The 26,350-nt window shown below is 41.7% G+C and overlaps 2 protein-coding genes across 3 annotated transcripts; both read right to left on the bottom strand.

Annotated features, from left to right (window-relative positions):
- Positions 1 to 2,149: 2,149 nt before the first annotated feature.
- LOC117574321 (RGS domain-containing serine/threonine-protein kinase A-like) lies at positions 2,150 to 2,872 on the bottom strand. Its single transcript, XM_034258131.2, has one exon. The coding sequence runs from the start codon at positions 2,858 to 2,860 to the stop codon at positions 2,195 to 2,197; it is 666 nt and encodes a 221-aa protein (XP_034114022.2). The 5' UTR covers positions 2,861 to 2,872; the 3' UTR covers positions 2,150 to 2,194.
- A 242-nt stretch (positions 2,873 to 3,114) lies between these two features.
- LOC117574320 (steroid receptor seven-up, isoforms B/C) lies at positions 3,115 to 26,350 on the bottom strand. 2 transcript variants are annotated; one of them, XM_034258130.2, is made up of 5 exons: positions 24,963 to 26,315; positions 15,592 to 15,741; positions 10,802 to 11,353; positions 3,363 to 3,520; positions 3,115 to 3,250 (listed from the first exon to the last, which is right to left on the bottom strand). In XM_034258130.2, the coding sequence occupies exons 1-5, from the start codon at positions 25,591 to 25,593 to the stop codon at positions 3,134 to 3,136; spliced, it is 1,608 nt and encodes a 535-aa protein (XP_034114021.1). In that variant the 5' UTR covers positions 25,594 to 26,315; the 3' UTR covers positions 3,115 to 3,133. The 2 variants fall into 2 exon arrangements, with proteins under 2 accessions (XP_034114021.1, XP_034114020.2); XM_034258129.2 differs by lacking the exons at positions 3,115 to 3,250; positions 3,363 to 3,520 and having other exon boundaries at positions 9,678 to 11,353; positions 24,963 to 26,350.

Raw genomic sequence — 26,350 nt, 5'->3', positions numbered from 1 at the left:
AATCCCGGCATTATATGCGACGATTATCTTGTCGGCGCGTGAAATTTCGCTCCGCCTTCACCCGCCGCCGCCAAAAACAAAAAAGAGAAAAAATCGTATTCATGGCGTTGAGAAATTGACCTGCAATTGATACCAATCCATGGCAATCCATTACAGAGGCTAAGCGCGCGAGTTGCATGTCTCATTATTGGCAATTTTGGAGCAGTTCGGGTAATTGCTGGCTTTGGCTGCGGCTTGGCTTGGGTTGTGGCTCTGACTCTGACTCTGTCTCTGTCTTTGGGCCTGTCTCTGAACTCAGCCGAGGGTCATTTGTATAAAGGTCGCTGTTGGGTTCGCATCTGAGTTGAGCATGACTTGAACATTTATTTTTCCCCTTCATTCATCAGCAGCACCTCAAAACCAAAGCGTTAACATGATTGAGACAAGAATGAATTATAACTGATTATTATATATGTATATAGGTTTTATTAAATAAAATTAATTTAACTGACACCACACTTGCATGTTGAAATTATTAAAAACTGTGTGTTTTATTATACTGATCAATACCTAAATATATTTGCTTGATTACAGCAATCGACGTGCATTCCTTTTGATGTCAAATGCTAATTCTATCATATTTACACTCACATATGAGTCTTTCTGATAAGAAGAAATATACATACTCGATTATCTACTTGATCTATAATATATACGTACTCGGTTTGTCTCTGTCTAATCGTACGTACTTTAATTTATTTACCATTTTGTTGACATCGATTGTGAATTAATTTACAAATTACGTTTCCAATAACACTAGAAATTGTATTTACACGAGCTCATCAGCTGCATTCAATAAGTAACTGTATTTATTTAATTATCATCTAATATGTCAAATATATTATTTACACCAATTTTACTTATATGTAATGCACAAATCCCATTTTGATTTATACAAATATTTGTGGAATATTATTCGATTTAATTCGCAAAATGTCTCTGACAAATTTATTTACAATCATTTAACTGGACTTCTCGTAAATCTACAAAATTAATTATTAATATTTGACTTTCACAACCTTCAAAATCATAAGTAAAAATGAAAGAAATTAAAACAAAAAGTTCGCAATTTGCTTTTATCTCATCAAAGGCAAAAAGTTGAAATAAAACAAATAAATTTCTTTGAAAACGCAATTTTTATTATTATAAAATATATAAAACGTTTATATTTATACATATAAATAAAATAATGCTTAGTCTAAAAGATCGTTTAATAAACTGAAAACTTGCACTGATCTGGTGTTTTTGCCCGTTTTTTATATGTTAATAAAATAATAAAAAATTTGCTAAATTTTGCATGCTGTTTTAAAATTGTTTCAAATTTGACACATCTTTGAGATATGACTTCGATTGGAGCAGTTGAGAATTTCATATTCTTAATTTCATTTAAATTGAATATTAAATTTAAATTTTACTTAAAGTAAAATAAAATTGCTAAAGCACACAAAAAATGATTGCCACACATAAAGTAAAAATATATATTTGGTATAATTCTGCAAACCACTGGGGAAAGAGTAAAGTAAAGTACTCTATATATATAGTATATACATAGTTAGTAAGTATCTATGTATAATTTGATTAGGTAAATGTATGTATATGTTATAAGAAATTCATAAATAGTTTTTTCTAACATACATTTACATTGTCTTTTTTGCATTCGTCTGTTTTCCAGGGGAACATTTAAGATATTTTGCTTGTTTTCGCTTTCCGTTAAAAATTAAGTAGAACTCAGTGCCTTTAAATATTATACAGATACAGATTACATATTACAGACTACTGTTTAACGATACAGATACATTTATATAGAAAGAGATGCCACCCATTCAATTGGCAAATGGCAACTGGCAACGACTTTAAGCGTTAGACGCTACATTTTTGGCCAGAATTGATCAACTGCAACCATTTGGCAGCTTGGCGATCTTGAGCAAGACGCGAAACTCCTTTGGTTGTTGGTTGTTTTGTTGGGGGCCTTGGAGAAAGTTGAAATCTTTTGTTTATGTACAGGATACAACGACTAAAGGAGATTTAAAAACAATTAAGCTACTTGATTCATTTTTTTGTTGTTGTTTTTACATTTTTCATTAGATATTTTTTTCTTTTTTTGTATTGTTTTGTTATTTTTTTTTTTTTTTTGTAATATGCATAAATAATTACACTACTTGACATCCACAATGAGAGGAACTTCGCTGATATCGATTAAATTTGGCGGCGATGGCAGCGACTGTTGCTGCAATGCTTGTTGCTGCGGCTGTGGCAGCTGCTGCGATGCCGCGACAGCAATGGTTGTCGGTGTCGACGGTGCCGATGACAGTGAACCCGTTGAGCATGAGGAAGAGGCCATGACCGCTGCTGTGGCAGTGGCCATAGCCACTTGCTCATTGCTGTTGTGATTTTGGTTGCTGCTAGTATTGCTACTGGCCAGCAGCAGTCGCTGGTGGTGTTGCTGCAGGCATTGATTTGCATTGACAGCGGCAGCAGCCATCATCATTGTGGCAGCGTCGCAGTAATTAGACAGCATCGTTGTTGTACTCACATTGTGTGGCATTGTGGTTGTTGTTGTCGTTGTCATTGTTGCTGCTGTCGCTTGTGTCGCATATGCAGCAGTCGCATTGGCCATGTAATCGCTGCTGTTGCTGCCACTAACACTGCCGCCGCCACTGTCGTTGCTGCTGCTGCAGCCGGCGCCGAGGAAACCGCTTGAATGCATGTTGTTGTTGTTGTTGTTGTTATTGCTGTTGATGTTATTGAAGTTGTTGATTTGCTGATTGCAAATGTTGCTGCTGCTGTTACCGCAGTGGTTGCCTCCGTATGTTGCATGCATGTTGCCTGCAACATTGCCGTGCTCCGCAATATCATTGACAGCGCCTTCACCCCCGCCGCCGCCGCCTTCGCCACTGCTGTTATTGATGCTGATGCTGCTGCTGCTGCTGGCACTGTTGCTACTGCTGATGTTGTTGCTGGTGTTGTGGTTGCTGCCAGTGATGTTGTGGCAGGAGTTGATGTTGAGCGTAGTGTTGCTATGATTGGCTGCCACAGCGGCCGCCACAGCTGCGGCTGATGATCAAGTTGTTGTCAATTGGCGCCACATTGTGTGTCACATTGAAGGCAGATAGGGCCAAGAGAAACTGTTGCCGCTGAGCAACATGTCGCGTATCAGCGTTTCGATGGGCGTTTTACCGACTAGACGCACAAAAAACAATTGCTCAATAACCTAACGAAGCGAAAAATGCAAAAATAAACAAAAGTAAATGAATAATTAGATTTCAGTCTTAAAATAAAGAATGTGACTGCGAAAAGTTTAAGTTTTGTTTAGCTCTACTTACTTGTGAGGAGACGGTTCGCAAGGAGGGCAATCTCAGCAGCAACTTGCCAAATCTCGTGGGCTGATTTGGATACTGTGTTCGACAGTATTCCTCGAGAGCACACTGGGATTTCTCTTGCAGGGATTCAATGTGTGTGACATCTGACAGACCGCAGGCATCTGTAATAGGTACGAAAAAAAAAACAAATTAGATAAGTTAGAGATCGAATGCAAATGAGGTATTTGATTCACTCTTTCAAATTTGCAGTTCACCTACGCTAAAAATTCGACTCCAGCGTCTAAGAGGAGGGGCAAGTCCATCGTTAAGTCAACATAAATTGCGACCACGCCCCCACACACAACTACAACTAGAAATGGCACATGACGGAATACGGCGATTGCGTCACTCGAGCATGATTTACACTTAATTAAGAGCCCGGACTTATGACCGAACGAACAGACGGTCCAACAAGAGGCCATTTAATTAAATTTTGGAAAATTAAACTAAGCGGCAACGCCCTCAACAAAGGCATGTAGCACTATAATAATGCGGAACCCAAAACCGAAATAGACTGAACCGATCCAAACGGTTGGGGTTTTCTTTATGCGTCTGACTGGTCGTTAAATAAAAAGACAAAGACATTGCGCATACGCAGCGTGTGCCGTCAAGTGTTAATTGCCAGACACAAAGTTTGCTTATCAATTTTTTCGTGACAGCTCGCTGTTTGTAAATGTGCATGTGCAGTTGTAAAACGTTGTAAAAGTACAACTTCGACAATTTTACACACACGATTTTTTTTTAGTTTTTCAGTTGAACACACACACACAAACTGTGGTGTATACTTATTATTTTCAGGGTTTGACTATTTGAAATTCAAATTAGACATCAGCATTTACAAATTTGCATAGCTTTGAGCATTTTAAATAGTTGTTAAGAATGCCGTACCGAAACCGCATATTAGTTTGTTTGTTTAATTAGCCAGAATGCAGCACTTTCGTAATTGACAAAACTGAATGATTTCAGTGCTGTGATAGATGCACCAAAGCGCACAAGTATTTGAGTATCTTTTGCGTTATCGCGTCGCTCAACACATTACGCAAAAGTTTACAAGTGGCATTAATATCGTTAGCAGCTGCAATTTGAATTTGCAAACTTGCTGCTTAATGAATTGGCCATTTGCTGAAGCTTACGTGCCAATCTGATGGCATCGCTCGAGCCAAAGGCGAATCGCAGTCGCAGTCTCCGTCGCAGTCGCGGTCGCTGTCGTCGTCAAAATATCCGATTGCGGCGTGAACTCGAATTTGATTGCATTGCAAAATGCCACCAATGGGACGTAATGTGTCGTTTTAATGTCTCGTATTTCAGTTTTCTAAGCTGCGCTCTTTGAATTTCATTATTCGATTTGCTGCATGCCACATGCCGCAAGCAGACTCTAAGTAATGGTTATATACTAGTTTTTAACTACACGCAAGCGTACTTCAAGTTTCCAACTGTCAATTGAAAGTCAATACACTGAGTTACAAAGTAAAAATAAAATCTGGCGATGGGTTCATTAGAGTTAACCTTCTCTCCACTGTATTGCCGGTAACTGATAGCTAACACTCTGAGACTTGAATGGAGTTAAACTGGGTTAAGTCTGCTTCCAAACTTAACATCTCTTTTAGTTTTACTAAATTTAACTTATATCTTATAATCTTATAATTGTTGAAATAAAATATGGAAATATAAAATTTGATATGAATACTGATTTTATTTATATTCGTACTCTGAAAATTTGCTTAATGACTAATTATTACTAAACTTATTAATTTATTTAATATGCGCTTTGCTATTCATTTATGAAAGATCAAGTGTTAAATGCTTTATACTGAGCTATGTGAAAAAATAAATAAATGACAAATTCTTTGAATGTTTACAATGCATTAGGAAGTTGTGTGTCATACGCTAAGTGAATTGTCAACATTGAAAATAAAAAGTGCAGAAATTGGACATTATTTATACGATCAGTAAGTAGCTTCAACGTGTGCCATAAAGTATTGAACCAAGAGAGGCACTTTAAAATAGTTCCATGCAATTGAAGATGCTTTTAAATAACATTTGTTTTTTACTTACTGTTGCCCTTGGCGACAAATTATTTATCTTGATTTACGCGCTTTGTGTGGGGGCGTTACTTAGTAAGTAAGTAAAAAACAAATGTTATTTAAAAGCATCTTCAATTGCATGGAACTATTTTAAAGTGCCTCTCTTGGTTCAATACTTTATGGTACCCGTTAGTAAGTAAGTAAAAAACAAATGTTATTTAAAAGCATCTTCAATTGCATGGAACTATTTTAAAGTGCCTCTCTTGGTTCAATACTTTATGGCACCCGTTGAAGCCAAACTGAACTAACCAACGGGCAAATAAATAAAGCATAAGTATAAAGACTACATAAATAATAAATGAAAACCAAACTCAACTCAGGTTTACAAACGCCCCCACACAAAGCGCGTAAATCAAGATAAATGATTTGTCGCCAAGGGCAACAGAAATTCAATTAGCAATTATTAACCATTTCATTTCATAAACAAGTCACAACAACAGCAACAATAACGGCAACAATAGTCGTGAACCATAGATACAAATTTGAGTTGGTCCGTTGAGATGAAAAGCTGAGCGAATCACTTCATTGACCATGGTCATAATTGTCAATTATCTTGACCATTACCTGAGATGCTAAATTGCCTATTTGGAGAACAGAAAGTCAAATAGTTGCACAAGGAAGACATGCAGCAAAATACGAAACAAAATTGTGCCACAATTCGAATCAATATGCCATGTAAAAATTGTATTTTCATTAAAATGCAGAAGACTTCGATAACGACGAGGAGGACAAAGAGAAAGAAATTCCAGTTTTAAGTTTGGCCAAAAAGAAATGCAAGCATTGCGAGTTGAAGGCAGCACAGCTTTCTCGGGATTTAACTATGGTTTTGGCTTAACTTGGCTTCGATTTTGGTTTTAGTTTTTGGCTCTTTGGCTCTTTGGTTAACCGTTTCAGTTCGGCTCGGGCTTCGATTTGGGGACCTCTGAGTCTCCTCCTTCAATCTTTTCCACCTTTTGTGCAGTTACTAACTCAGCGCGGAGATCGTGACCGCGTGTTTTAAATGCATAATGACCGTAAAGTAGTTGATGTAACTACGTAACCGAATTGTGCTTCCAATAACAGCAACAGCAACAACAACAACTTCATGCATATCGAAAAAGGAGCACATTTTTTGGTCACACAAGAACGTGGCACAGGCCCCAAATCAAGCTTCCCTATCGCCCCCTCTCTCTCTCTCCCTCTTCCCACAGCAGTTCTTTTCGGACAGACTCTGACCATAGGAGAGGTTAAGCTCTTTAACGAAAATTATGAATTGCTGCATTATATTTTATTATATAGTCTTATGGTCAACGAGTCCAACTACGAACAGCGTTGTTGAGGGCGACTTCGAGGCAGCTCCGTGTCTGCCCAGCAATAGTTATAACTTTATTTAGTTTTAATAAGCATTAAGAAAAATGATTTTAGATATGGTCGAAGCTTTGGGGTCTATGTGAGGTCAACTATGAATTTATTTTCAAGCGGCATTCTTACAAGTTGTTAAAGAAAGTCCACCACAGAAATGACAACTATTTGGCGTAGATCCGTAGATCCATCTATAATTAACAGAATTATTATTTAAAAATAGTTGTTATTTCTAACAACAATAGTTGGTTTTATTTTTTTTTTGCAAAATTATAGTTGGAGGGCTTCGTATCAGATTAATCTTAGGTAATGGTTGTCTTGGAGTTTAACTAATAAAACCAGCAACATCATATCATTTCACAATGTAGCGTATCGGGTTAAAGACCGAAACGCGCCCAAGTGATGATTCTAATCAAAGATGTCTGTTCGAAACTGTTAATTACAAGGCACAGGCACAAAAGGCATGTCTATGGCAATTTTCAGAAAGTAGCGCAGCCAGCTAGGCAGGCAGGCAGATCAATGAGCAATCCACAAAACGATTTGGGCATCAGCAACCGAGTGCAACAAGGCAAACACAAAGGTTGCCTGAGAGCCATAGACGAAGCTTAAAACCAACATAAAATGTTGGTCAAAAAGTGTGGCCAAGACATGAAAGCTACAACTCTTAACAACTGCAACAAACGACAGCAATCAGGCGGAGTGAAGATCTCCGACGAGAGGGAGGCTAGAGACGCAGGCGAAAACGAAGACGATGGCGATGCTGATGCCGAGGCCGCAGCCAGATTGGAAGATGCACCAAAGAGTTGCAGACATGTCGTCAACGTGCTGCCGTTGTTGCTCTTGTCGCTGTTGTTGTTGCTTTTGTTGTTGCTGCGACTGCCTGGGCCAAAAAGCAGAAGATCTTCTAAGTCTATACCCGGTATTTTACTACCACGATCGTGTCTACCAAAATCAGCGGCAAAGGCTTGTAAAGGGGGGAAAATGCTGCTGCGATGCAGCGATTGATCGGCTGCAGTTTATGGACTCATGCAGCCAATTCAAATGCAATTGCTGTGCAACAGTCGAGTCAGAGTTGGAGTCGGAGTCGAAGTCGAAGTTGGAGTTGGAGTTGCAGTCTAAGCACAGGCAACACGAACTCGCGACGCCCCCTCACAACAGAGCCAAACTCTGAGTCCAAAGACAGACACACACAGCGTTTTGGAAATTGGAAAATTATTTTCATTGCTTGCTGCTTTTGCCAGAGCTAAAGCTGGACCTGAGTCTGAGCCAAAGCTAGAGTTTTAAGCCAGAGTTTCGGCCAAGGAGCAGCAGTTTCGGCTTGTAAGTAAGCGACATAAACGAGTGTTGTTTTAATGTTCATAATGTGGTATCTCGACGTCAATAAACGTCGCCAGCCACAGGGAGGAGCACACCGAAGGAGGAGCTGGAGGGGATCTGTGTAGTCAGTGTCGCAGATCGAGGACAGACCCGACGCGATGCGACGTGCGCCCGGGACAGCTGCTTGACATGACCAGACAACGGTTTGACAAACGAACTGAGCAGCCAGCACATGGGAACACATTTTAAGAGTTTACCAAGCAGTGCAGCTGACCAGTTGCTTGAGTTGACTTGACCACTAAAAGGGGGAAAATGCAAAATGGGAAACTGAAGCGAATGTCTTACAAAAATAATCATGGAATTAGCTTAATAATATACATATTTTATATTAAATTTTATAAAGAGTTGTTTTGTTTATAATAATATTTGCATACAAATATAGTTGATTTATTTCAAATAAAAATCAAACATAAAAATAATATTTAAGACTTAGCTTTAAACCATGTGCCATGTTATTTTAATTTTTTTTTAAATATTTTTAGATTTGCTTATAACAATAAATATGTGTGTGTTAGATGTGAGCAGGCGTGTATGTGTGTGAGTGTGAGTGCAAGTTGATCCCAAAGTCCAGAATGTGTGCCGAAGCCAAGTTAAAGATGAAGTGTGAAGTTGTAATTTGTTTGTTTTTCTTAGCTTTTATTTAGAAAAAAATGCAAAATTATTAAAAGAAAAATAATAAATATGTAGTGCAAAAACTACGAAAACAGCTTAAACATCATTAATTAATATTTTTTGTTTGTATTACGTTACTCCTTGAAGAAGTAAGTAATAATAAATATTTTAAGCTGAATTCGTAGTTTTGGATACTTTGAAGTGCAATTGTATGTGAATTAAACAACAAACAATAATTTAATAATCAGAAACCTTAATCAGCATTGTTTTTTTGTTTTTTTTTTTTTTTGTTTTAGTATATCATCATTTTAAGGTTTCCTTTTGTTCAACTTTCATTGATGAAACTTCTTGTTATAAGTTTGTTAGTTGTTAAATTAGATCAGCAATGTTCAAGTCGTTTATATTTTCATAATAAAATACAAACGACTGATCATTAAATAATACAAAAAATACTTTTCTTAAGGTTTGCAAATTAAGATAAAGAATTTTTTTTTTAATTTTTAACACATCTTCATTAGATTCACGTTTGAATTCAAAACTTCATTGATTAGATTAATTAGTGATTAGTACCAAAGCATGAACATTTGTTAGTATCCAAATTAAGCAAAAGTTCAAATTAAAAGCAATTTAGAAATTAGTCAACAAGCCATAAAGAATTAGTAACAAATAGAACGAATAAAAACACAATCCAGGATTAATTTGTTTAACAGCAACAGCAGTATGTATATATTTCTTTCATCTTCGACTTCATCGAATTCTCTTCTACTCATCTTTCAATCATTTTTGGTAAAGTAGTTTCTAGTTTGGTTTTTGTTTTGTTTTGTTTTGGAATTGATTCTAAGCTAATTTAGAAGTAGAATAAATAAGACTTAGTTTAAGGCAGTAAATACATAAGAAGTAGGCACTAAATATAACTTTAAATACTTGTAGATACATAATTAAGTACAGCATAGTTACATAAGATACAGGTAATTACAGTAGCTAACCTAAGGCAATCGACTAGTCTAGAGGTCTACCAAAAACTGGGTTTCGATTGAGAGGCTAGCTGAAAGACACTTTCGAGAGATTCGGTCTACAACTGCCATCTACTGCCGGCGAGACTGTATGGCGAGTATCTATAGCTAGGACTACCGAAGCTGCCACCGCTGCCGGAGTGTGCAGCTGCCGCAGCCGCTGCCGCCGCGTGGCTGACACCGAAGGGCGTGCTGTGGTGGAACATATCAAAGGCCGAGCCAAAGGCGCTGCGCGGCGGCGTCTGATAGAACATGGCCGCAGCGGCAGCCGCCTGCTGTTGATGGCCCTGCGTCTGATATGCTCCAGCCAGCGAGCTGTTCGCTGCTGTTGGGGCCAGGGAAGTGGCGGAAGTGGTCGCGGCAACTGCGGCGGCACTCAGCGGCGAGGCGGCTGAATTAAGAGAGGAGGAAGCGCTCTGGGACTGGGATTGGGATTGCGTTTGTGATTGCGATTGGGTGGCAAGCGAGGCGCCAAGGCCACTGCTATTGTTGTGGCTGGCGTTGCTGGCGACGCTGGTCTCAGCATTTGCGTTGTTGGAGCTGGCATAGAGTGCAGCGAGCAGATCGACCTCGCCGGCACTGGACTTGGCGCAGGTGCTGAAAGCGCTGCTAGCGGAGGGCACAACAGGAACAGCAGGCACTGCACTGGCAACTGGCTTCGATTCGCTTTGTCCAAGCGGCAACTGTTGCTGCTGTTGCAGTTGGTATTGCTGTTGTTGTTGCTCCGCTTGCTGCACTGCAGCCTCAACGCCAGCCACGCTCTTCATGAACGTGGCCAAGTGCAGCGGGGCCTGCTGCAGCTGCGACTCAAACTCCTGGCGATTGAGCTCGTCGAGATGCTCGCGCACCACGCTGAGCACATCATCGTTGTTACACTCAGCTTCCCCAGACGTCGCCGTTGCCCGCTTGCCGAGGAGTGCTGAAACTTTGGTTAGCAGTGCGGGCACATCCTTGTAAAGAATGTCCAGCAACTTACCGGTGGTGAAGAGCACAATCGCCTTGAGGCAGGAGTACTCCGCTGAGTCGACGTGCAGCGCCTTCAGCTTCTCCACCTGCTCCTGGAAGATGCGTATGTGATCCATGAAGGCAACCACGCGATCCGCCGCCATCGGTGAGGCGTGCAGACCAGCGGCAGCCAGCAGAGGCGCCACATGCAAAGGCATCGAGCATTGGCTCGCATTCAGCACGAACAGCTCCGACCAGACGAGACGCAGCAGCGCCACCTGATCGGTCACCTGCAGCTCCGGAAAGAAGGGAATATTCTTGGCCCACTCGACTGCCGAGAAGAGAAGTCGGGCGGCCAGCTCGCAGATGTTGTCAATGCCCATGATGTTGTTCGGCTGCAGGCATTGACCGTAGCGGGATGTGGGATACGGTTCCGCACGCAGCAGCAGCGAAATGTAGGAACTGAGGTACGAGTGGCCGTTGAAGCCAGCCACGCTCATTGGATCGCCATTGGCCAACTGGTATTGACCGTGCATGCCAGCCAGGCCGGTCTGTGTGGGCGGCACGCGGCCACGTTGAACAGCTGCAAGAAAGAAACAGAAAGAGAAAGAATAAGTTAGTATGTTTGATCTCAGCATCTTCAACTGTGTTTGTAATCTTATATATTTTTTTGTGTATCTGTGTGTGTGTCTTTTGGGTCTTCGGTAATTCAATATGTGCGCCTTTATGCGCTTATTTTGACCGCGACATCACACGCCGCACAATGTTGCGCCATTCAACTGTTGGCAAAGCTGCCACAACGCACAATGCCTATCGGGCACCTCAATCTGGACGCACTCTTCACAGTCTGCTCTCCTCTGTGCTCTGTGCGCTCTATTGTTCAGCAAAATAACGTCATAAGATACTTTTCTTCTTTGCTCAATGGGGTTGAGAACAACCCTAAGCACTAAAACCCTTGCAACTTGCAACCCCTTTTGCTTAAGCTTCGTTTTGTTGCCGCAACTGCTTAGATATGCAAATTCAACTAAATACTTTCAACGCATCTTCAAGATACAAGATACATGCACGTGTTTTCAGCTACGCATGATGATGAATTGTTGAAGTTGATAAACAAAATAAAACATCTTCAAGGTAGCAACAACGATTACTCATTTTAGAGTTGAACTAGTATTAATTGAACGACAAAAATGTTGGGTGCGCTTGAACTTTGGCCCAATATTTCGATCTTACACCTGCATAGAAAGGCTTGGCCATTCCTTAAACGCATTTTCCTCACAATGCAGTGCTGGCATGGCGCAACTCTGTACTTAATGTGATAGTAAAGTGGGTTAGCAAAGGTTTTTACACCTCCAAGTTGGAGGTACACACCTAACATAGAGTCGCATTCACCACACCTAACCCCACTCAAGACATACACAGTTACAGGCTGGGTCGGGTCGTATTTCAGCCTCGACTTAATCGAGCCACAAAATCAGAAATATATTGTGCCTTGGGCGCATTTAAGAAACAAAAATGTTTGAGAGACAGAAAAGCAAATAAAGCTAAACATGATTATTGATCATGTCAAGTGTTGGGTCCAGCCATTGTTTCAGGCACAACATACACACACACACACACACACACACACACACACGCTCGCATGGGGCAGGCAAAAGTAACGTCTTTTGTTGCTTGCAACGAAAAGCGAAAGCATTTTTGGTCAGTCGCACAATGAGGACAAGATCCTAACTGTTTCTGCATAGGATCAACGCAAAGGGGAATGCAAAATGGGTTTGTTTATTGCTTTACCCAAGCAATTAAGTTCCGGGGGTTGATGTTGATGTTGTTGTTGTTAATGTTGAAGAACCGACACCGAAACCAAAACCGGAACTCGGAATCTAGACTGACCACTGTCCAGCAATGCAACGACACAATTATTTATACAATACATTTGCGTAATTGTGACCCAAGCACATCTTGGACTATACCCATTCCTGTTGAGCTACTGAGCTCCTGAGCGCTGAGCTGCTGATCTATGGGCAGACAGAAGACGCAGCAAACCAGTTCTAAGCATCTCTCTCTCTCTTTCGCTCAATCGCTCTTTCTCTGTCTTCCCACTCTCCTGTCCAGTTTGGGCTTATTTATGCGCCTGGGAAAATAATTCTTTGACCACAGAGATCAGCAAAAGCAGCAACAGCAGTTGAAGTTGCAGTCGCAGTCGCAGACTGACCGCAACTAAGTGTTGCAGATGCCTCACAAGATCAACTCGATCGACTTTACAGATAACGCCAGCAACAACAAAAGCAGAGAACAGACAACAAACTGTAGATGCTGTGGAAGCGCTCTTCCCATTGCTGATTACTTAATGAATGAATCTTCGGCCCCCCCCCCTCTTGAGCACGTGCTCAAGTCCTGGCTGCGCTTTTGCGTTTTCAAAGTTCACTTCATGTAATCAAATATTAAAATTAGCAATCGCTCATAACACATTATAGTCGCTCTTTCAGTGCGTGCCCAAGTGGCTTAAAGCTAATTGCTAGGCTAAGTGGCTTAAGCAAGTCGTTGATTTCTCTGCCTTCGAATATTGCTTCCGGCCTGGGATTTGCATGTCGTTAAGTAGTTGAAAATTTCCATTCTTAATGCCTTGACATGCAACTGCATTTCAATATTTTGCGTAAAAGTCCCTCTTTCTATCTCTCTTTTACTTAAAAGAATTCTCATTCACTGGATTTTTCTATTAAAAAATACCTTTATAATATGCATAAATTAAGCGGTGCCCACCCTTGACTTGAATAAAGAATAAATAAACCCGTTTTTGGACAAATTATTTGTCCAGTTCGCTGAGCCACCCCACCGACAAAATCACCATCACTCTTCCGATTGACACTGCAGTTTAATTAGAGCGACCCCGAAGGTTGATTCTATGCGATTTTTCAGGTTTTTCTTGACCGCGGCAAGTTCAGGTCTCTCAGAGGCATAACCTTTGTGCCGCTTTTGTGCTAAGTAGCGTTCAGTAGAAACACACCGAAAAAGGAACCCAAAATTCTATGCTGAAAATGTATTTTCTCACGATTTTTTAACTCAGATATTTTGTGAATATGTTGAACTAGTTTTTTACGAGGAAGTTGTCTTTAGGACGGTACAACATCATCATCGCAAAGGTGTTGAACTCTTTTGGGTGGTTTTTTATTAGGTTGACAACTCGTCGCCGGTGACAGCTACAGGTAATCACATGGTACCAAGAACAGGTAGTCCAAAAAGAGGAGAACAAATGTCCGATTCAAGCCATGTGTCATTAGCCACAAACGACAGTAGTTAAATTTGTTTGTACTTGGCCTAGGCAAATTTATCATAATTTTGCGCAATGCCAGCGCGTACGAGAGTCGGTTAAATCAATGTTTAGATACATTTAATTACAATGTTGCTGTTAGCTGCATTTTAATTGCCATCGTCGCCAAGCAGTGATCATATACTCGTATACTCGTTCTTAACCCAAATCGCACTAGCTCACAGTCAACATCTGCTGCTATAGCTGTAACTATGGCTTTATGTAGCTGAGGCATTATTAGCATTTTGCGAAAAACCTGTCAATATTAGTGCAAATAATAACAGCTTTGTGCAGTAACTCGACAGGTCCCCAGACAGACGTTAATTGTTAATGTCGACAACAGCGACTAACCAAACAATCAGTTAAGCAGTCAGTCAGTCTGTCAGTTGGTCAGTCAATCAGTCAGGCAATCGGGCAGTCAGTAAGTCAGCTGGGCAGTCATTGAATCGAAGTCGCTGTCAATTTGTCGTCGTTTGCCAATTTGTGGACAAAACATTTGGCCCAACTATGCCAAATATTTGCTGACAAATGTTGCCCACAAATTAGTTGCATACATTCATTATTTTCCACTGCTTTTGATTAACTCTCAAAGTGCACTGAACAAAATCGTATGCATATCAAAAGTATATCAAGAAAATCAGAACTGTGCACACAGTTTTTGGCTGTGTAATACGTAATTAAATTAATTTCAATACATCAATGGCGCTCTACAATAAAGTGTCGACATACAAATTACAATATCGAGATATTTTCCTTGCTCAAGCGTGCTCAATAATTCAGCTATTCAGCTTGTCAGCTATTCATATATTCTCGAGTATTTCTTGTTCTTGTAGCTATGGCATTTTTTTTTCTTCTTAATTATTAACCAGTGAACGAACAAGTTTGCATTTGATCTTTAGGGTCAGCATGTTCAATTGAAAATACGCATACCCTGTAGCCATGAAAGAGAGTTGAATAAACTTATAGAATTGTACAAAAGTTAAGTTAAGTTTAACTGGAATTAGAGTAAAATATTTGTAGAGTTGAAGTTGCAGTTGTCGCTCAATGTGATATTGATTTTGTTTTTCGACTATTCGAAGCATTTACTCTCATTCAACGGGGTTCTATAAGTCTCAAGCACTTGGCACCCTGTCCACATTCCTTGGCAGACCAAATAGATGAACCATCGCCACCAGAGACCAGAGAGTGCAGATCACACTTGTCAATTGTGTGCAGCATGTTGTACGAATCTGACATTTAGTTGTCCCATTTATTGGACGTAGTCTCTAACCCAAATTCACCAAATCAAATACAATTGTTGTGGGCTATAGCTAGTCGTGTGCTACTTCCGATTTGTTGTTTCTAGTTTGTTGTTTGTTGTTCATTTTGTTTCTTGCCTTGGTCTCTGCGCATTTAATTTATTTATGTATTTGCCTCACTGTTTGACTTTTAATTGACCCACACACCCGATGCGAGAAATTTCGAATTTCATTCGCTTAGCGTTAAATTGCATTGTAGACCCCAAAAGTGAAACTTACCTTCGCGTCGCATGCCCATTTTGAGGCACTTTTTCAAACGGCAATATTGGCATTGATTGCGATGATGTTGATCTATCGGACAGTTTCTGCTGCCGCGACATGAGTATGTGAGATTACGTCGAACGGAGCGTTTGAAGAATGATTTGCAGCCTGAAAGAAAGAATGAGAATAAAAATTAGTTTTGGGGAAATAAAAAGAAGAAATTAATTGGTCGAAGAACTTGAAATACTCGTCCTTAAGCTTACACTCTTCCAGTTCTCTATTCAACTGCAAACAAATTTTATGAGGCACCTTGTACATATTTATAACGAGGCTGAGGAACAAGCGAAGCCCATGTCAGTTGCACCTCCGAAGGCAATTTTGCAACAAGCGAAACAAATTCCATGGCACTTGCATAAAAAACAAAACCGAAACCGAAACCAGCAGAAGTACCGAGTACCGAGTACGAAAGGAAACCAAAAATTGTTACCACTTGTAAAGCAAAGTACCTAAGCGAAGAACATGCCACCAAATGCGGCAAGTCGCGCTACACTTCTCCATGATGCCTGGCAGTTGTCCTAGTGATCTCCCTTAGACTTGTCTCTCCCTCCCTTGCCCCACGAAGTCTTGCAGTTGATGCCTATGTCAATGGTCATGTTACACGTTTCATGGCTTAACGCCTTCCATAAAATTACCTTTAATGGCTTTCAATTAACAAAGTGTATCTTGAGCACGAAGATACGACTGACTGGGGCTCTTAGCACACTCACTCACACACACACACACACAGCTGACGCTGAATTGTTTTTTGTTTTTTGGCTGGCACACCACGAATTTACTGTTAATACAGAAGACTAGGCTACAGCTTGTTGGAGGAGTAGTTGGGTAGTTGTGGTTTCCCTATTAAGTACTCGCTGCGATAGGCTTAGACGTAGCTGGCGTGTTGTTTACAAGCTCAACTGCAATTCGATGTCGCCATCCAGTTGAACATGTGTATCACACGAGAAGAGAAACGAAGGAAGGGAGGGAAGAGGGAGGAACTCGTCCTGATGGGAGTCGTAGACGTAGGACTTGGTCGCTTTGGGCCATGCCACACAAAAATTTCTCACAATAACTCAAAACAATGGCATATGCTCATAAAATTCGTTTTAAGCTGTAAAATCATCATCAAACAAAATATGTAAGCACAGTACGAGCTGCAGAGACCGAGTCAGAGCCACAACTATAAAAGATTTTCAATGCGCACTCTTTCGGCAGAGCGGAGAGAGCAGGGTGGGGGAGGGAGAGGAAGAGGGCAACAGAGGGGAGTCTGCATTCTGCGATCGTGTGGACGAAAACGTGGTTAGCGCAATGAATGTGCGCTGTGGGTGAGTTGAGGTCGATCACTTGATGCGCTACACTAGAGCTTAAAGCTTAAAGAGTGCAGCTAAGGAAATACATATAGCTTTCGATTAAGAATTAGCGAAAGTATTTGAAAGTCTTCTAAATTTACTTGCATTCTTAAGTGTTTTGTATTTTAGCAGTCGACAAAATGTAATTTAATCGAGAAGGGCATGTCGCAGCTTTGATGCCGAGCTAGACAAGCCCAAGATCCAACTGAAAGGTATCTAGGAAATATCCAAAACATACACACACACACACACACACACACACACGTTGAACACACACTTAGGCTTTTACACCATATGATCTACGAATAACGATATTGTACCAAGTCACGATTTCTGCACAAAACGTACCGTTGCCTTTACCTCTTTTTCCACAAAACTTTGACTGCACTTTCGTTGTTGTTGTTGTTGTTGTTGCTGTTGTGGTTGCTGTTTGTGGGACAGCTGGACAGCTGGACAGCTTTGCAGCCTGGCCTGGCTTTGGCTATGGGTTTTGGCCAGCCGTAGTATATGAGTAGAAAAAAAAAGAGAATACAAGAAGAATAGAAGAGGAGAAAACGCGGCGATGCAGGCGCTGTCCATATGCGCATATCGCGGCTTTATCTGGAGCTCAGCTTTGGCTGAAAGCAGACGATGCGAACGCTATGCCGTGTCGTTATTGATGAAGATACGAGCAGAAGAAGCATTCAGCTATGAGTCGCAGATACCGTAAACAAAATCTCAGATGGCATATCATGTTATATCAATAACCGAAAAAGGGTGGAGCCGTAGATACTTGAAGCGCAGATGCAGATACAGATACAGTTGCCGATTGAGCTGTACATAGATGCAGCCAGGCTCTCCCCCAAAAATGTCATTTGCCAGTCCTGCCCCAAGGGTGAAGGTGGGAGGGAGTGAAGCCTTAGAGCATCGAGTGCTGTGTCATTGTCTTGCTATGGCTTCAAAATGTATCTCATAAGCACAGACAGTTTAGCCATAAGCCGCAGCGCACTTTGCGGTAGTTTCAATTACGCTTTGGCTTAATTGCGTGCTGTCTGAGAGGCAGAGAGTACGAGAGGCGTGGCAAGTTGTGAACGCCCTCGCGTGTGTGCTACGCGCCATAAAGCGTTCAATACAGTTAGACTTCCAAGAAGAAGAACAGCAAACAGCAAAGCGTTCTATTAATTGAACTTCCCGAGCGTGTGTGTGTGTGTGTATGTATGTGTGTGGATCTGCACGATACCCGCCACATCATCCGCCCCCTTTCACCCTTGCGTGACCATGGCAGTGGCGATGGACCCGCAAATGAAAGTGCAGGCAAACGCGAGACTTTTGCCGCATCGCCGCTTAATTTAAAGCGTGAAATTAGTTTGGCTCGACGAGAGTGCAAATGCAACTGCGAATAGAGATATGAGTGTCTGCGAATACTAGATATTTATTCACATTCATTCACACAGCAAGCAAGCGCCTCATAATTGCCTATCAGCGAATGCCAATTTCCAATTTTTGCCCAATTTCATGTGATTTGCAATCTGGCTCGACTCAGTTGCATTCGCTGTCGGTGTTGCATTTGCGGTCAATGCACCGTTGCCAGAAGTGTAACACAAAAGTCAATAGCAGCCCAGACACCGCCCCATTGTTGGCTCATTTTCTAATTATTAAACACACACACACACACATAAACACACACACACACAGAGTCAGAGACTCGGAGCCATCATTAAGTCGCAATAATTAAATGTTAAGCTTACATGTGCAGGCAACTAGTCAAAGTAATTAGCACAGAGACCAAGACTGTGACGGGAGACGTAAGAGGAACGTGAAGGCAGCGAACACTGAAATTCAGTTGGCGGTGGCGGCGGCTTCAGTAACTAAAAGCAGCAGGTAGACAACGTATCTGGAGTACAACCGAAACATAATTGCAGACCAGACACGAACCGCAAAATGCTTTAAACTTGCATGCACTTCGAGTATCTACAAAATGCGCTGATTATGAACGCGCTTGAACTTCAAGCTGATGCGGAAGCGCAGTTGCAGTTGCAGTTGCTGTTGCAGTTGCAGTTACAGGTGGCCAACTGATTACTGGGTAACAGCAGGGCATCCCCATCACTTGTGGGTTGACATTGCCATAAAGCAGCATGCTTTATGCCCCGATATAGGTCAATGGTATCTCTGGCTTTGTGTGTGTGGGAAGCAAGCAGTTGCCACAACTCTGCAACTGTGGCAAATTTAAGAACTTTCCACTTAATGAAAATGCTGTTGCTGAATACTGAGCGAATCGCAAATTGCTGCGACTCAGATTGAAATAAGCTACGTGCATGCAGCTCTCCCGGATTGAAGCAATCAATGATTCTGAATAATTTTGTATAGTTTTATATATATATATGCATCAATTGATGTAGTTGATTATCAATGTAAAATTGATAAAGTAGGTTATCAACACTTCGGGTTAAATAACATACTCGATTAAATTCATCTTTTTAAATAAGAAATCTATTCGTTAAAGTTAATCTGTTTTTCAGCTAGCTTCAACGATGAAAACGGGTTTGCCACAGCAAAAGGGTTCGCAATTTCCATGGCCTGGCCCATATGCCACCATATGCAGAGCAAACTGCAGCAATTCGCACGTTGCAACAGCCGCAGCAACAACTGCGCCAAACGACGGCAACAACATCAACAAAAAGCCGACTTAGACTCGACGAAAATAAAGATAAGCGATTTAGCTTTGATTTAACTATGTGAAGTTATGCAGTCCAAACTCTATGTTGCAGTTGCAGTTGCAGTTCAAGTCCAGCTCTGCGGTCATGTACAGTGTCTGGGGCTTGGGCAATGGCAGCGACACATGGCGATAAGAAAGGTTATTGCTACGGATTTGCACTATTACAGCGATGCACACTCTCTGCACACTCTTTGCACCGCGGGGCATGTCGTCGTCGTAGTCGTCGTCGTCATGGCGAGCCACAAGCTGTGGTAAAAATGTTGCAAGTGCATAAGCCACAGAAGATGCCACAAAACGTGCTAAGCAAAAAGAGCAGAAACCAAAAATAAAAGCGAATATATTTCTGTGGAAGACGTTGAAAGGAGCAAGGAGGATGCGGATGTTGTTCGCTGGTTGCTGCTGCAGCTGATCGATTAGCCAAGTTAGCTGAAAACGTAAATTGCGCATGAAGTGGCAACAACTGTGTCTGCTGCTGCTGGGCCCAGTGTTGCACGTTGCCGTTGCTCGTTGCAACTGGCCCAGAGAGCCGAAGCTTAACATAATTAATTAAACCGTTACATTATAAAGCGGATCAACTAGCTCAGAGTTGCTCAGTTGCTAGTTCACGATTTTTCCAGCCCAAAAGTTTTTCCACCAGTTCAAAACGGGGGAAATTGGGGGGGGGGGGGGGGGGCTGCATTTTCGAAATCACATCGTGTCAGGATGCATTTTTTGCGCCTCATTTGGCAGAGAGGCAGAGGAGGCACAACTTCAGGCTGCAACCGAACTGAAGCAGCAGCTTTATTGGCTTTAACATTTCCTCTAAGTACAGCGATTTGTACTACAAGTCAGCGCTTAATGATTACAATGTCTTGCCACATTCATGTTGTTGTTTTAGTTACTCTCAGTTTGTTTTTGTTTCTGCCAAAATCTGTACAATTAAGTTTCTGCTGTTGCTTTTAATGAAGGGCTTCGATTTCGATGGCGCTTGTGCCGAATAATTTCCAGGCCAAGTCGCTGGCTCATTAAAATGTTGACAGGGAAAAAGTTAAGAAATTCCCCCAAAAAAAAAAAAAAAACAAACCACAATCGACAAGCAACAATTGCTCCCCCAATAAATTCGAATATCAATGCTATTATTTTTCCTCACTAGAATATTTTATTGTCACGTCGTGAGGCGAGTCATAAAAATAATTTGTCAAAAGGAAATATTGCGACACAATCCTAACGGTTGCGTATGCGTATGTTCGATCAAATCGTACGGAAGTTATAAATGTTTATCAAAAAGCGATTTATTTTCATATTCATTCACTCGTAATAAATGATATTTTTCTCCTCCCTTGCGATGCAATGCAAATTTAATACAAGCTCAAAATTTATTAAGCTTTCCATTGCTAATTAATAAGTAAAATACGTTTGCTGCAGGCGTTACTGCCACGCCCAGTGCGCCTCCAAAAAAAACACAGAACTGCATAAGGCTGCAACGTCATAAATTGCAGCACGAAACACGAGAAAAAAAGCAAAACAGATCTGAAAAATGCGCAGTGGGCGTAGTTAATTTTTTTTTTTGTTTTTTGGTTTTTATTTTGCAAGTCGTATTTACTTTGTTGCTCTTACTTGATTTTTTTAATATTTATTTATTTTGTTGCTTTTTGGGGCATTGAGAAGACAGCTAATTGATTTATGTGCGCCTTTGTTAAAGCGCAGCAAATGTGTCGACCAAGTGGAATTTTCATGAAATTTATTAAAGGCTCTCTCTGTGATCAACTGAAGAACTGCCCCATTCAAAGTGCAAAAGTGAAAAGCCAATGATTTTTATAGTACAAGTACAAAATAAATCTGCTCACAAAATCTAAAGTGAAATGTGTACAAGGAGATTCGCAAAAAGTAGAAATATTCAGCAAATTTTATATTAATTTTTTTGCCTACTTTGCAGTGAATTCTACTTTCATTGAGTCTGCATTTATTTTGTAACTTTCAGTGTGCGTTATTCGTCCGCTTCATAATGAAGTAAATTAAAAAGCCACACATGTTGTTCAGCAAAAAAAAAACAAAAAAAATACCCAAAAAGCATGCAAATGGACAGCAAAGATACGCGTATGTAGATACAAAGATACATTTATGGACAAGCAGGAACAAAACAACAACTGTGACATTGTTAACATCGAAAAATTTGTATTTTTTGGAAGAAGACTTGACCGTCGCATCGTGAGGTTCCCTCTCTCTCTGTCTCTATCCCACTCCTCATCGCTCTTCCCGCTTCTAAAGATATAATAATAAAACTGAATTCTTGAGCTTGGGTTGCGCTTTAATTGCGGAACGTGGGAACCTATTTAAATGAGTTTACATCAAACTTCCTTTTCGTCGAATGCGAATACGAATGCGACTGCGAATGCAACAATTCTGCCTACAACAGTTGACAAACTGTCTGTGTGTATCTGCGAGATACGCCGAATGGAGTGTAGCGCGAGACTTGAAGATACTCGCACTTAATGCGCGCCGCTCGCGCTTAACAATTAGACATGTTGGCAATTTTTCATATGTTTTTATCAAGCGCCAGTTCGTCATGAGTATTTTCCTTTTAGCGCATTGCATTTTAAATCGTTGCGCGGTGTTGTGGAAATTGTGTCTGCGTTGACTTAGTTTATGTTGATGTGTCAGTTAATTAATTACCTGCCCGGTGGAACAAGTACTTAGTTTGTTGCAACTATTTTTCATAGCTCAAATTTATTTGTCATTTTCATGTGGGCCACGCAGATAAATCAACTTAATTAGCTTTTGACATGGGCGCTAAGATACTTTTCTTGTCATAAATAAACGCACTGCATTCAATTTGCAATTCAAAGTGAACTACAATTGAAGCAAAGTTTCTTGGAGTTTCTATGTTAGAGTGAAGTGAGGTGTCCATATCAATGCTCACATTAATGCTGGTCTCGCTGGCCAACTAATAGCCATGACAAATAGCTAAATTAATAGGCGAGAAGTCAACTCAAGACTCGGAGTCTGAGCCTGAGCCTGAGCCAGAGTCTGTGGCTTGCCCCATTGCCACATTAGAGGCATGCACTCATCATTAATATTATCTGCAGGCTTTTATCAGCGGGCATTTTTCAGGCGGCTTGAACCGTGACTTTTATGAAAGGTTAGACGGCATTTTGCAGCCAATACGACGAAGAGTACGAGACATGAATCTTCCTAGTTAGCCTCATCTAATGAGTGGGGACTCGAACGCTGTTTTTCAGTGCCTAATTTCAGCAAGTGCGACTCTCGAGAGCAGCCAACGAACAGCTGTGCTGTGTTGTGTGTGCTGATATCAAACAAGTTGCTACTACAATGGGTTTCCTAGACAGGAACAGGAACAGACCGAAGACAGAGAGAACGGAGAGTACAGAGAGTACGGAGAGAAGCGGCAACACGCATAAGCTACAATTAATCTTATGGATAGGAAGAAACACGGAGTGGGGTGGCTTTTGGCATAAATTTCACATACATCGCCGACAGGCAGACAAACGGACGGACAGACAGTCAGACAGCAAGACGTACAAGTGAGACAGACAGCGAAACGAGTTGTGAGAAGTATCTTGCAAGAGCAAAAGTACGTGTATCTTGAAGTGAATGAAGCCGAAAGGACGCGCCGCACATTATGGCATTTGGTTCAGATCCGCAAAACTAAATATCTAACTACGAAATGATATGAGTCTCGGTCGCCGAGCAACAACAGAGCGCTTTCTAAGCGCTTCACTATTTATTTTGATATTTTCTTGTACTTTTTATTGTTGTTGTTCGTATTTTTCTTCGTGTTGTCTTGCCTCAAACTTGAGACTTGAGACTGAAGACTGAATGTCCGTCTGCGACTGGCGATTGCATAGAACAAAATAGATTGCTATCGTGGCAACATCATCAGCCGCACAGCCCCAAAGATACACAGCTACACAGCTACACAGCTACAGATACATTGTATCTGTGAGCACATGCATGTGAGGCAAGCGAAGAAACACCTTCAGAATGCAACGAGGCGGTCACCGAGCAACATATTTTGATTGTTCTTCTTGTTATTATTGCTATTGCCATTGTGGCAGTTGTTGTCGTTGTTGTTGTTGTTGGGCATGCGTACAAAATGCTTGGTGATTAATAATAATAATAGCGCCTACAATGCAATGCACAGTGGATAGAGTTGTGTGCACATTTGAGTCACAGATACATTCCAAGCAAACAGTGTTTAAGTGAGTTGGTGCCACTGTGCGGCGTATCTATGCATTGTTGCACTACTCATTTCTCTCTGACTAAAAGCAGAACATTTCAAGAGATACGAATATGACAAGTTCAACTTGAGTTTGTACTAAATGCCAAGCACTGCGTGCAGCGTTAATCTTAGACCTCATGAATGCACTTTTTCCCCCTTCGGTATTCACAACCCCGCTACTGAAACACAACACACAACACAACACAACACAACTGTCTGGCTCTGAATGTTACTCTGACGCTGGCTAAGACAATAAAAAGGTGGGCGCTTCATTTAGCAGGCAGCCGCACAATTTGCATGTTTGCACAACAATTGTTTGGCTTAGTACAAAGCGCACCGTATTTTATTTAGATAATATTTTTTGTTGTATTCTTTTCCCTCTGTTTTTTTTTGCTTTTTATCTAGCGATAAGCGAGCCGAACAGAGCACAAGATGCGTGTTGCGGGATCGCGGCAAGCGATTCAAGTGGCTGTAACGGCAAAAGTATCTCTGAGATTCTGCGAAATTCCATTGACTCTGGCGCAAGATATAAAAGTATATCAATGAGCAAGTAGCTGGTGAGAAAGCCTAGCGACTTGTTACACTGGCAACCATCTAGCAACATTTGATTGAAGCACTGCAATTCAGTTCAGCAAATAGTTACAAAAAGTATCTAAACTGACTGCCAGTCTCCGTCTCCATCTAAATGTCTGACTGTCTGTCTGACTGTCTGTCTGTCTGTCCGTCCGTCTGTCTGCAATTCGCAAGCACACACACCCACCTAGACAACTCGCCATACATCTCCAAATTTTATTGCCAACTCATCAAACTGCCATAATTCACCGTAACTGTCAAAATCAGCGGCTGGCAGGCACGCTTTTGAGTTTCCCAACTCGAAAACTATTTAGAGTTGGAAGATTTCTGTTTGGTCATCATCCCACAACAGATCTCAGTTCTCAACAGATCGCATTGCGATGCGCAGATTGAATTCAACTGGCGATTTCTTTAGATTAACCCCTCGACCCCGCTTCACTTCGCACTTCTCATAATCACAATTACAATTACAACTACAACTACCACTACAGTTACAATTATCCCCTGTACTCACCTTCACAGGTAAATTGTCCGTAGTGCTTGCCGGAACTCTTGTCGCCGCAAACGACGCACTCGATGTTCTGCTTGGAGTCGATCTGTGAACCGCTGTTGCTACTCTGCGAATGTGAGCTGTTCGCCTGCGAACTGGGCGTGGTGCTGCCGCCTCCGCCTCCTCCTCCGCCGCCACAGCTGGCCGACTGTGATCCCTTGATGATGGGCACCAGATCCGGACCATGGCCGGACTGAGCGGAGCTTGTGTGATGTGCGGATGTGGAGCCATTATTGGCGCTGGGCAAACTGGACAGATCCTCCTTGATGACATGGTGCGCGCTTTGGTTCAGATTCGCTGTGGACCCACTGAGGCCGGACAGGTCCTGCTTAATGCCCGCTGACTGCTGGCTGGCCACACTGCTGGGCGTGGTGCCGCCGCCACCACCGCCTCCGCTGCTGCCAGTGCCGCCAAGGGATCCGGGTCCGGCGGAGGCGTGCAGATGGCCACCCAGCGTGGGATCGTGCCAGGCACTGTGCGGCGGCACGCCCAGCGTCATGGAGCGCGATAGGCCCAGGTCGAAGGCGGACAGCTCCGTGCCGGACTGTGGCCGCGGGTTGAAGAAGCCGGGAGCTGTGGACGGGGAGGCGCACATGACGCCGCCACCGTACACGCTCAACGAATTGTGCGTAATAATTTTGGCGGCCGGATCGGAACACGTGGAATAACTGCTGGAATACACTTTGCACGGTCCTCACTTGGGCACACTGGTCACAATGCAATCAATGAGAGTCGCCAATTCAATTCGATTTTCGAAAAAATTAATTTTCTTTTTTCTTCTTCTTTAATATTTTTTTAGAATTTTTCTTTTGCACTTTTTTTAATGCAAAGTATTTTTGCTTTAATTTTTCGTTGCAATAATTTGTTGTATTTATTTGATTATTGCACTGCACATTTAAACACAGCACGAAAAACACTTTTGCGTTTTTTAAATTTTTTGTTGTATTTTGATTTTCTTTGAATTTCGTTGTATTTGAATTGTAATCAACACACACGTTCAAAATATAAGTAGTTGAAATTTGTTAACTCGCTTAGCGACACTTGGAAAATATATAAAAATTTTCAAAAATTTTTCTATCTTTGTAAAAATGCGCGTCATGCGAGCAGCAAAATCTCAGCTGTTCTCGTAAGGCCTTTTAGAGCCTGACTGGCAAAACATTCGTGGCAAAAGGTACACGACCCGACCCGACTCGACCGTTTCGACCTAACGACACATCACACAAATCTCTCTCATTCCACCACTGACTGCGGCACCACAGCCACAGCGGCAGCGGCTGCGGCACACAAATACAATTGCACCCTCGATGTCAGCTATCGCTGCGCTGCTTGCACTCCCATCGACCCAATGGCCT

The sequence above is a fragment of the Drosophila albomicans genome, chromosome 2R, assembly GCF_009650485.2.
Source record: "Drosophila albomicans strain 15112-1751.03 chromosome 2R, ASM965048v2, whole genome shotgun sequence".
Taxonomy (NCBI): Eukaryota; Metazoa; Arthropoda; class Insecta; order Diptera; family Drosophilidae; genus Drosophila; species Drosophila albomicans.
This window is presented reverse-complemented; position numbering and strand designations above follow the sequence as displayed.